The sequence below is a fragment of the Fragaria vesca genome, linkage group LG2, assembly GCF_000184155.1.
Source record: "Fragaria vesca subsp. vesca linkage group LG2, FraVesHawaii_1.0, whole genome shotgun sequence".
Classification (NCBI taxonomy): Eukaryota; Viridiplantae; Streptophyta; class Magnoliopsida; order Rosales; family Rosaceae; genus Fragaria; species Fragaria vesca.
This window is the reverse complement of record NC_020492.1, coordinates 30,589,282-30,601,105: the sequence shown is the minus strand read 5'-3', so window position 1 is coordinate 30,601,105 and position 11,824 is coordinate 30,589,282. Positions and strand designations below refer to the sequence as shown.

Below are 11,824 nucleotides of genomic sequence, written 5' to 3'. Positions count from 1 at the left end.
AGTAAAACAAGTACACAAAACAAACTATAACCTAAAGCCCCTAGGGGCACCCCTTCCTAGCTAATCCGGATGAAACACAGCAAGGGGGAGAGAGTGGAACCAAACACAATTCAAGGACCCAGAGTCATATGATCGAGCTCTCTAGGCTAGCTAGTCAGCCACGTAATTTGCCTCATGATGGACATGTTCGAATATGATATGGTCAAACTGAGAAGTTAAAAGCTAAATATCATGCGCCAACGTACGAATGCGCGCCTAAGAGATGAAGCATAATCATGAACAGCCACTAGGCCAAAATAGCTATCACACAACGGGTTAAAGCCGTTGTATGATGTCGACCGAGTGCATTGTGTATCGGGTAAAGATCACACAACTAATCTTCTTATTCTTGTCGTTCCTTAAACATGTTGTGTGATGAATTTTCCTTCATCATACAACGGGGATGTCTTTTGTGTTGTGTGTTGAGCTTGTTGATCTAGTGTGCCTTGATCACGATTTGAGAGTCTTCTTATTCCACCACCACATTGCGAAAATTATTTAGTAGAGTTGTATGTAAGCCTTCAAGAAGAGTTGTAGCTTCAGCAATTAAGACACTGGACAAACCAATATGCTTAGAAGTTGAAATAATAGGGTTTCCGAGATGATTACCTCAACTAGTTTCACAAAAACACTTTAGAAGTCTATTTATTTATTTATTTTTTGATTGAAACACTTTAAAAGTTTTGATCTAGTACGTGCTTCTAATAATTAAAACCACTTTCATTGAAAGCGTTACGTACCAAAAATATGTATAGACCAGCTTTGATTGTCCTTTTGATCTCGGTATATGCCTTTTGTTTTGCAGGTTGATACAGAAATGTACAAGTGGTGATCCTTCCGACGGGCCCCCATTCGAAGACATCATAGGTATTCTTGAAGAGGAAGTATTGTCTTTGGGTAGAGCATGCCCACTAGTTTGTTAGGTTCCCTATGTATAGATGGACATGGGCAACAAGTGCGCCAAGTAAGATTTCTATTTTGTTTTGTCACAGTAACGATATTACGTACGTACAAAGAAAGAAAAAACTAAATAAAGAATCTGCTGCACTTGATATTTGTAACCAATGTTTTTGGTATTGTGTAATACGTATGAAGAAGTAAGAACTAAATGCGCACATTAAACATACATCCACGGGCATCCAAAAGGTAATTTTGGAACTTTGAGATTATAATTGTCTTTACTTGAGCTTGATCAGTGCTGGAGTGACAAAAACACAAAAACGTCTGTGAACTCTCCTCCTTCAATCTCTCTATAGAGCGGATGCATGTGGGATTTGCGGTCGGAAAGAGATAGACAATAATGACGAGAGGATTCTCTGATGCATGTGGTTCGTCGGTCTGGGCTGGCCGGACGACGACTGTAATATTCGTGCGCCCAAACGTTTGTGTTCTGGATGAGCTCAATACCCAGAAGGTGTCATTTTCCTCTAAAGCAGTCGTCGTTTGACTGCCATCAAGTACTCGGTTTCCGTGAGTCATCAATGCACATGCTACGGGAGGAATCTCGTCTCCTCATTTAAAACACTCTTATCTCCTCTCCTCAGGTTGGTGAGAACTCAGATGTTGTGAATCAAGAAGAAGTCGATCCTCATGCCTGAGAGCCTTGTTATTTTGATAAGTCGTCCTTGTTTTTTTTTGTAATGTTTTAATTTATTTCAGAACATCTTTTGACGTACCAGGGTGAGTTCAATTTCGGTTTAAACATATGTTGGCAACTGATTGCCTTAATTTGCATTGAAGATCACAATTGTTTGTTTAAGCCTTAGGGTTTTATTTCTGTTGGTATGGAATGTTAAAAGAATTAAAATTGTTTTGAACTTCAGTGAAATGAAAGTAAATAATGGCTCAATAATTTCATGAGTGGTGGTCGACCTTGCCAATGAATCAGCCTTAATGTTTTCCGATGGCAAAATCTATGTGATTCGATTGCTTTTGAAAAGTTGAAGGATAGTTTAGACATATCCATGAATAGGCTTTTGAATTGGTGATTGACCTGAAAATTGGTTTGAACTTGGTTCCTTACTAATTAAGAGTCGTTGAATATATCGATGGTATCAGCTCCGTAATCAATCGCAACAGCAAACCACCAATGAGTGACTATTTTTTTCAGATTGTTCACGGTTTCTCAAAGGTTCCTACACATAAAGACTAATTTACGGGTCTCATCAGCCAACCGGGCATTACAGCATTTTTTTTAACTACGTTTATAATTTAACAAATAATACTGAGTAACACCAACGCATAACTATAATATCATGAAATTCCTGTGATGGACCCGATTTACACTTTCGGACTTTCCACTACCCTACAAAAAGTAAAAATAAATAAAAATAAAAGACATTCGGAGATCCTTTCTGAAGCTGTGTTACTTCTGAACGGCAGAGGGGTCATAATATGGGCGCCCATAGGCCGTGTCTTCAGGTGAGAACCCTCACCACCTTCACACAACAGCACCCAGTACTTTTTCACTCTCACAGACCCCATTCTATATCTTCTTCCCCATCATCAAACCACTCCTTGGAAAATGGTGTTACACTCGAGGCTTCTTCTCTGTCAGGTTCTCTTTTGGTCGAGAAGCTACTGTTGGGTTTGAAGCAAGGTAATCTCAATTCTTTGCGTAACTCTCTGTTTCAGTTAAACCCACTTGTTGTAGTTGAACTTGTTCACCGCTGCCGCGACAATTTGCCAGCGGGTCTGAAACTCGTTGACTTGATAATGGTAAACTGTCCGAATCTGAAGCACTCGTCACAGTCTCTGAGTGCAATGATTCACATTTTGGTGAGGGCCCGAAGGATTTCGGATGCCCAAGCTTTAATGCTTAGAATGGTTAGGAAGAGTGGCGTCTCCCGTGTTGAAATAGTTGAGTCTTTGGTTGGAACCTGCGACAGTTCTGGCTTGGTTTTTGACTTGTTGGTTAGGACTTATGTGCAGGCTAGGAAGTTGAGAGAAGGGTTCGAGGCGTTTAAGACACTTAGGAGCAAGGGATTATGTGTTTCGATAAATGTTGGTAATAGTCTTCTTGGTGGACTTGTGAAGGTTGGGTGGGTAGATTTGGCCTGGCAAGTGTATGGGGAAGTTGTTAGCGGTGGGGTTCAGGTGAATGTGTATACACTAAACATTATGGTTAATGCCTTGTGTAAAGATGGTAAAATCGATAAGGTTAAGTCGTTCATATCAGACATGGCTGAGAAGGGGGTTTCTGCAGATATTGTGACATATAATACTCTAATCAATGCGTATTGTCGTGAAGGGCTCGTAGAAGAAGCTTTTGAGTTAAAAAACTCGATGGCTTCTAAGGGTTTGAGACCTGAGGTTTTCACATACAATGCTATCATGAATGGGTTGTGTAGGGTAGGAAATTATGCAAGAGCAAAGGAAGTTTTGTATGAGATTTTACAGAATGGATTAAATCCTGATACTACTACGTTTAATACACTGCTGGTTGAGAGTTGTAGAAAAGATAATATTTCAGAGGCTGAAGGAATTTTCCATGAAATGTCATGTAGAGGTGTTGTTCCTGATTTAATCAGCTTCAGTTCAGTAATTGGGGTGCTTTCAAGGAATGGACATAGTGATCATGCACTATTATATTTTCAAGATATGAAAACTGCAGGCTTGGTTCCAGATAATGTGATCTATACTATCCTTATAGATGGATATTGTAGAAATGGTAAGGTGTTAGAGGCGTTGAAGTTGCGGGATGAAATGCTTGAGCAAGGCTGCGTGGTGGATGTTATCACCTTCAATACTATATTAAATGGACTTTGTCGGGAGAAGATGCTTGCTGATGCAGAGAAACTCTTCAATGAAATGGTGGAAAGGGGTGTCTTTCCAGATTTTTATACTTTCACAACACTTATTCATGGTTATTGTAAAACCGGGAATATGACTAAATCCTTAAGTTTGTTTGAGGCAATGACTAGCAGAAATATCAAGCCTGACATTGTCACATACAACACATTGATTGATGGGTTCTGCAAAGTAGGTGGCATGGATAAAGCTAAGGAGCTTTGGAGTGACATGATTTCTAGAAGAATAGTCCCTACTTGCATTTCATATGGCATTCTTATCAATGGATTCTGTAGCACGGGACTTGTCCATGAGGCGCTACGTTTGTGGGACCAGATGATTGAAGGAGGTATCAAACCCACCTTAGTAACTTGTAACACTGTCATAAAGGGCTATAGCCGCTCTGGTGACACAGAAAAGGCATATGAGTTCTTAGCCAAAATGATTTCAAAAGGAATTGTTCCTGATAGTATTACTTACAACACTCTGGTTAATGGATATGTAAAAGAAGACAATCTGGAGAAAGCCTTTTTTTCAGTTAAGGAGATGGAAAAGCAAGGACTACTGCCAGATGTGATTACATACAATGTCATTCTTTATGGGTTTTGTAGACAAGGTAGATTGAATGAAGCTGAGTTAGTTTTGCGAAAGATGATTGAGAGAGGTGTAAATCCTGATAGATCCACTTATACATCATTGATAAATGGACATGTGACCCAGGACAATTTGAGGGAGGCATTCCGCTACCATGATGAAATGCTGCAGAGGGGATTTGTACCAGATGATGAATTCTAGTTATTGGTTTTTCTCTTGTAGCTCAAGAGGGGGTATGTCTCTTAATTTTCTCTTTCTTAATTATAATCAGATATGCCACTAAAATTTTGTTATTCTTACTGGCCTTGTTTCATGTTTACTTGTAAAGACAGTGGGTTTCTTTTTGTCTGGGAAAATTCATTATGATAGATAAATGTTTTTAGATAATGGAGATGCAGTATTTTCTGTTTTACAGGATACACTGGATATAGAGAGAATATACTCGCTATGATAGCTATGATCGCTAATTCAGGATACTTGATTTTCAGCTTATCGCTAGGTATGAATATATGTTATTAATTGATTGATTCATCATGTCTTACTCTCATTATAAATTATCTTGCTATCTAATTTTTAGCTGTCCAAATTCTTTGAATACACTTGCTCTTTAGTCCTAGACTCTCAGTCACATTCACATGGTAGGTTGTCCTCTATTATTATGGATCGGTTCAGATAACAAAATTTAGTAATAAAGGTTTGGATATTGAAGAAGCTAAAAGAGAAAATATCCAGGCACTAAGCCCTCATTTGTGTTATTCAGGCCTTGGGGCAGTAATTGGATGAACGGAGGAGAGGATTTCCTAGCAGGGTAGTATATAGAAAACGGGCTAGATAATACATATTGCTCTAGGTTTTATTAAGCAAATTGGCAGAATAAGACATAGGGTAGCAAATTGGCTAACTGGGAGAACCTAGGGTAGTAATTAGGCAGCTGGAATAAAACTTACGGTAACAAATTGACACTAAGGTGGAACCCGTAGCAAATTGGCTATTGAGCCAATTTTTATATGAATATGCCTTGTATTTATTTTCTTGCCTTCGTCGAGCCTCTCATTTATGTTTTTTTCTCATTGAGGAACAGTGGCTTGGCTTAAAATATCTACTTCTCTATCTAGTATGAAGTGGTAGCAATATCAAGACATATTTCTTTAACTAGTACTGGAAAATACTGTGAAGTTAGACTACTTCAACTAATCTACAGATTATAAGTTGGTGCATCTCCATAGTATCTTGTGATTGATAACCTAGAGGAATCACTTGGAATTGTTAAATTATGAATATAATATGCCCAGTGTGTTTTCATCTACCCTTGTCCCTGAAAAACTCTTGGTACTGATGTATGGCTGTTAAATTGTCCATGTATACTATATGGTAGTACGTGGTTCCGCATCATTTATAAGTAACAAGTAAGAAATTTAGTCTGATAACTAAACCTTCATATGAAATCTATATCAAGATCAATATATATAATACTGTAACAGTGTCTTAGTGCTTGCTCTTGGGTCCTTTTTGTTTTCCCACTTTGATGCAAGTCATGCACCAAAGTACCTTTCCATGGTTATTATTTTTTGGTGTATTAAATAGATTTCAATATCATAAACTTCATTACCGTACGACAGCGTGATGAATTTCTAGACTTTTCTCTGTACATTCCTTTTCTTAATTCGTAGTTTCGAAGTAACACTGGACTTGATGTAGTGGATAAAGTAGTGGATAGCGCCATGTAAATATGATGCAGATTTGTTTCTGTTTGTAAATATTAATGGTTATCGCATTTTTATAGCCCGCATTCAGTTTTAAATTATTTTTTCTTGCTGATGTTTGAAAGGACCTCCATCAAAGTTTCATCCTAACTTGTTGTGAGGACATCACAGTCAAACCTTTCAAGGTTTATGAGTGGAAAAAATGGAAAAAGAGAGCACCTAATCATTCCCTTTCCATATGATGATTAATTGCTCTCAGTATAATTTTCCCAGCTTGGAGGGAAAGCCAAGTCTGATTCTAGAAGTCTCTAAGCTGCTTGTGTCTTTTTGTATTTCCATTTCAGTTTAGAAAGTTTAAGGTCTCTTTTGTTAACTCTTAAATGCGTCAGTTTAGAAGAGTCCTAATGAGTCTTTAATGCAGTCAATGTGAGCTATCTGCTCAAGTATAAATAAGTGTAAGGGCCTAATGCCCAGGCATGTTATGTTTTATGAATATAATAATCAGTGTTCTGGATTGGCGAGAAGCATAGATTTGGTGAGAGACCTGGGAGTGATTCCCAATTAGAGTTTCTGTGTGTGTTTAAACCCTAAGCCTTAGAGCTTGTTGGTCCTGGTGTCTTGGCGGTAAGTTTACTGCATCAACTTGTATATGTTTCTTGAGGTTGAATATCTTACTTGATGTATGAGCTTTACAGTATTAGGGTGACAACTTAGGTAGATATTTGCATCATGCTGTTTCTGATACTTCATTGAAAGTGATTCCTTGAACTTAAGCGCCAAACGAGTGAGAGAGATACTTTGGTGCTTTCCTGGTTTTTGGTTGAACTCTTTCCTATATATAAAAATCAATATATAAGATAAATAACTTCGTATAAAAAATATTCTGTTTCTGGCTTTTTGTATTGGTGTCATGTCATCTTTGCCTCTTTGGGATGGTGTGACCTGAAAGCCTATAATTGTTTGATAATGAGCAATCAATACTTCAATAGGGGTCTCTGGTTTCTAGATGACCGAGTCCTTGAATTTGGCTGGAAAAACTAGTTGTCTGAATGTTTTTCTGTTTTAGTTGCTCTCCTTTGTTTTTTTTTTTTGCTGGTCGTGAAGTAAATTTTTATAACTAGAATTTTGTTGCAGGTCTTAAGATGTGAAATGGCCCCATCTGTAGGAACTAGAAAGTTTGAAATTGATGCTATAATGGAAAAGAGGGGAGAATCAAATGGGCCTTTCATGTGCCCACCGAAACAGAACATGCAAGTATTCAAGAGAGGGTTCTTTTGTATGTTGTGCTTGGACTTGTGCAATCTCTGTTCTTGGTGTTCAGAAACTAGTCTGCAGTTGAGTTTGCGGTGATACAGCTGCTTTGTCACATTTTCTCTTATCTCTGCTGCAGCAGTTCAGGTTGGAGAGGAGAAATTTCAGATCTTAATGAGCCAACAAGGATTCTTTTTGTAGGATGAGAATAAAGATGGGGAAATCTTTACAGTGCATTTTCCTTGTATCTTTTGCGATCAAGAAATGAGTTGTCTGGCCTCCGAAGAAAACAACTATGAGGAACTTTGGTAAGCACCCAGGAGTCGGCCAAAGCCCTGGCCTTCTTTTTCTTTGGTAAAATAAAAGGCTGATAGTAAATATCATATTGTCCATTTTAACTGGCTGGAAATGAAATGAAACGCTAATGTGTGTGGGACTGTGGGCTATGTCAAACTTTTGTTCTATGACACGGATTATATTAGAGCATGTGCAATTTTATTTGTATTTTGGTAGAGACGTCAATGTCTACAGCGTCTGTTTATATGCAGTGCAGTACTTGTGCACTCAATTAAGTAATTAGCTGTTTCATAATTTAATCGTGGCCGCTGGTTTTATAAAGAAAATGGATATGGTATGAACACATAATCTTTGTGTTGTCACTTGATTGACATATTAGAGTGAACAAATGACAATGATCCGAGTCTACTAGCCGGAAATTTGTTACAAGTCTACGGATGAACTAAACTAATAGCCCCTCGTTTTAACTAATCAGCATATTTTTGTCATGTTTTAACTTAAACTACTCATATGCTCGAGTTATTAAATGTAAAATGGTATTGGGATAGTTGTGCATATAGGTTGAGCCGCCCTCATGACAACATCACTGATCTTACTGGGGTTCGTTTACGATGCACCAAGTGCTCAAGTAGGCTAGTTCAATTTACATGTTGAAGGATCCGAACTAATCCACATCAATTAGTTCACTTCATGTATCAGATTACTTTCTATTTTTAATTACTAAAAAAAAGTCAATTATTAGCTATGGTTGTATGAAAGGTTTATTTTATGTCAGAATCAGGATAAAAGGTCAATTTTGTACATGTATTATATATAATGTAAACAGTGTGCTCCTGGCGCAGTACGTTATTTGCTTTGATAGATAATAGATTGTTGTTACGGTCGCTATTATAATCAAAATCAATTAATCTTATCACATACATGAAGAACGTACTTAGAAAGAAGAAACCAATGATTAATTGTGTCATATATTGTCTATTACAACTTTGACTATATATGAGACATTTTTGGAATCTATATATGATACCATAAACTGTATTAGCAATTAATGAATTGTAATTGATTTCTAATCGGATTTCAGTTACGTATATATCTCCATGTTGCCTTCTTCCTAGATAGATAGATCATACTTTTCTCCATGAATTGAATTCGATCGAGGACTTTATAATTAAGGCTCTCTCTCTCAAGCATGAAAATGTCAATAAACGAGTTTGGAATAATAAACTTATACTGGGAGTGAGACTTTTTATTTTTTTGGAAATGTAGGGAGTGAGACTTAGAAAGGACAAAATTGAACCTAAAGTGTTTTTTTCTCTTGTTTAATTAATTTGGTCGAGAAAGCGTACGTAGCATGCATGATTTAAAGGCCACATGTTTATATATCTTTTGTTTCAAGTCTCACCAGCTACTTGTTCCATCACCTACATATTACTGCTTAAACACGGCAAAATATAAAATTAGGAAGCAAACACCATTTAATTAAGCACGATATTAGACATAGAAACACCGAATTTTGATTTTCCATGAATGCTTTTTACACTAATTAAGAACAAAAACTTATAATGAATTACAGTCTGAACTAGCCTCTTGGCATGTGCTACTCCCCGCCCCTTATCAATTTTCTCTTTTATTTTTTCTAAATATAAAGTTTGTTTTTCCTATCCATATTAAAATAAATAAATAATTGTAAATAATCTCATCCCTATCTCGTAAAAATTAGAGCATAAATAACATGTAAAATGTACATACTAAATACATGAATGTGATCATCCAACGAGTGTGTATATATATGAAGGTACGTACGTACGTAGATCCATGGGGGAGTCAACATATTGTGCCTGTTGGACCTTATATATATAGCAGACACATACAACTCGATTCAGGCCGGTGAATATATATTAGAAGCTAGATCGACGAGCCATAGATTTAGCTTTGGTATATCTAATCTGACTAGGGCAAAGTTGCCAAAATGGGCGCATTCATTGTGGGTTACGTATTATTGGTACGTATTGAATGATCCAGTCGAGACAAATATATGTAAAAGAGAATGCATGCTTTGATTATTTGATTTCATGTTAATTAGCGTTACAAACTTACAACTAGCAACCAACTGAACCAAGTTTTTTCAAAATTGCAGCCAGGATCAACAACATGCATATGTGGATTAATGGGAGCTTACAGTTTGTATCAAGTGCGTGTGATACTTAATTAGTTACATAAGTGTCTCATGTGTACGGCGTGTAAATACACGACACCATGTAGATTGTTAAGATTTATAACTTTAATAGATAGACATAAAAGAGGATCCCAACATATATGAATGACTAATGCGATTAAAATTGCACAATTTATTAATTTACACGTCGTGTATAGAATAATTTTAACTGATTATATAATAGGTAATTATCTTAATTAGTTAACTAACATTAGTAACATGCACTTGCAGTACTATATGATTCTGAAGCAAGCCTTGTTAATCCTGTTCTCAACAATGATTTCGTCGTGGTGCTCGATCTAAATATTTGCACATTACCGTTTTGAAATTAAAAATATAATGTTAGGCCAATCATTAATAATATTTGATACAGAGAGAGACAGAGAGAGATTGTCAAAGCTAGCCGACATGGATGACTACCGACTTCATCTTCCCTCTCAAATCCCATCTGAATTTCCTAGCTATTCTTATAAAACAAACCATGACTTTCTCCAAGTCAAATCCACCGTACCCCTCCGATCCAGTCTTCTTCTCGTATATAATAAACCCCCAGCAACTTCGATCTCTTCCGTGTATCCAACCGTAATCAATCCCTAACTTGATTCAAATCTGCTTCATTCTTCCTCCGATCCTTGATTCTCTCCCCCAATTAATTATGGGTAATGCAGTGTCTCCATGTTTTCAACAAAACTCAAACTCGGCCGTCAAAGTAATCTTCTCCCAGCAAGGCACCACCAGGCTCCTCAAAGGAAAACACATCGCCGGAGAGATCATGTTCGAGTTTCCCGACCAAATGGTTTGCCATGCAGACTCTTTCTTCATCGGCCAACCTATTCCGGCCTTGTCCATCGACGACGAGCTCATGCTCGGCCAGACCTACTTCGTTCTTCCCCTCGACCGCTTCTCAGGCAGTGTGCTCTCCGCCTCCTCTCTCGCCGCGTTGAACTCATCGTCGGCGTCGAGCCCTAGGAGGAATTCTCCCATCAAATTTGGCGGGGAGAGCCCCTTTGAGTACATAAAGGGTTCCAATGGAAGGGTGCTGATCAAAGTTGTGCCGGAGTTCATCACAAGACTGATTTCAGCAAGGGATCAGGAAATAGGGTCCGAAAGCCCAAGCAACCGCTTTCTCTGTAACACACCGGAGCTTCAGAAACACTACGAGCAGCTTGTTGGCTCTAAAGAGCAATTATGGTCGCCTAAGCTTGAAACCATTTCAGAGCATAAGACCAGGTTGTCACCATGCAGATTTATAGGGCTCGAGTACTGGAAACCCAAAGAGATATTGCAAGTACTGCTGTAATTCAATTTACTTTCTATTCTTATTTTGATGATACAGATCGTTGATATTGAAGTCGCTGAACTTAATTGGTTTTTCTCAAGTGTAATTAGCTAGAGAAGAAAAAAAATTGTGCGTATTCGTGCTGTTCGTTAATTTAATTCTTGTTAATCTATTAGTCCGTAGAACTTAAAAATTAGTTTGATTCTTTAGTTTAATTGTTACTTTGTATATACAGTCACTTGTTAACTACGATCATATATTGGTCTTTAATTTTCGCTTCTCCATTTGCTTCTTTATTTAACAGAGTAATTAAATTTGTAATTCCTAGTTGGAGTTTTTTCATTTCTTTGAAAGATCGATGATGATTGGTTGGTGGTTCATTTGATTGTTCTTAACTCAATAGATCAAGAAAGAAATGGATGTGTTGCTATCCTGTCTGGTTAAATACATAAATATATATATATATAGGCCTTCTCAGCTGCGGAAGTCCGCACCGAAGGTTTCGGTGCGGATTTCCATTTTTGCACCACTTTCCGATCGAATTTCCTCAAACTTCCTTCTAGACATATCTAGATAATCTTGTGTAGATCATCTCTGTAAAATTTCATCTAATTTGGTGATTGTTAAGGCCCTCAAAATCGAAAAACAAATGAAGAT

At 37.4% G+C, this 11,824-nt stretch overlaps 3 protein-coding genes across 3 annotated transcripts in view; all 3 read left to right on the top strand.

The window, feature by feature from the left end:
• LOC101311832 (probable serine/threonine-protein kinase DDB_G0271682-like) overlaps window positions 1-962 on the top strand; it is a 6,262-nt gene extending 5,300 nt beyond the window's left edge. Inside the window, exon 11 of the mRNA XM_004293100.1 lies at window positions 845-962. Within this exon, the coding sequence (XP_004293148.1) occupies window positions 845-962 (118 nt within the window). The remainder of the gene's footprint in view (window positions 1-844) is intronic.
• Window positions 963-2,433: 1,471 nt separating this feature from the next.
• LOC101311544 (pentatricopeptide repeat-containing protein At5g01110-like) lies at window positions 2,434-7,917 on the top strand. The gene is made up of 3 exons (XM_004293099.1): window positions 2,434-4,655; window positions 4,838-4,921; window positions 7,260-7,917. The coding sequence occupies exon 1, from the start codon at window positions 2,434-2,436 to the stop codon at window positions 4,621-4,623; it is 2,190 nt and encodes a 729-aa protein (XP_004293147.1). The 3' UTR covers window positions 4,624-4,655; window positions 4,838-4,921; window positions 7,260-7,917.
• Window positions 7,918-10,543: 2,626 nt separating this feature from the next.
• Window positions 10,544-11,188, top strand: LOC101311251. Its single transcript, XM_004293098.1, has one exon. It carries the CDS (start codon window positions 10,544-10,546, stop codon window positions 11,186-11,188), a length of 645 nt encoding a protein of 214 aa, XP_004293146.1.
• The last annotated feature ends 636 nt before the right edge of the window (window positions 11,189-11,824 follow it).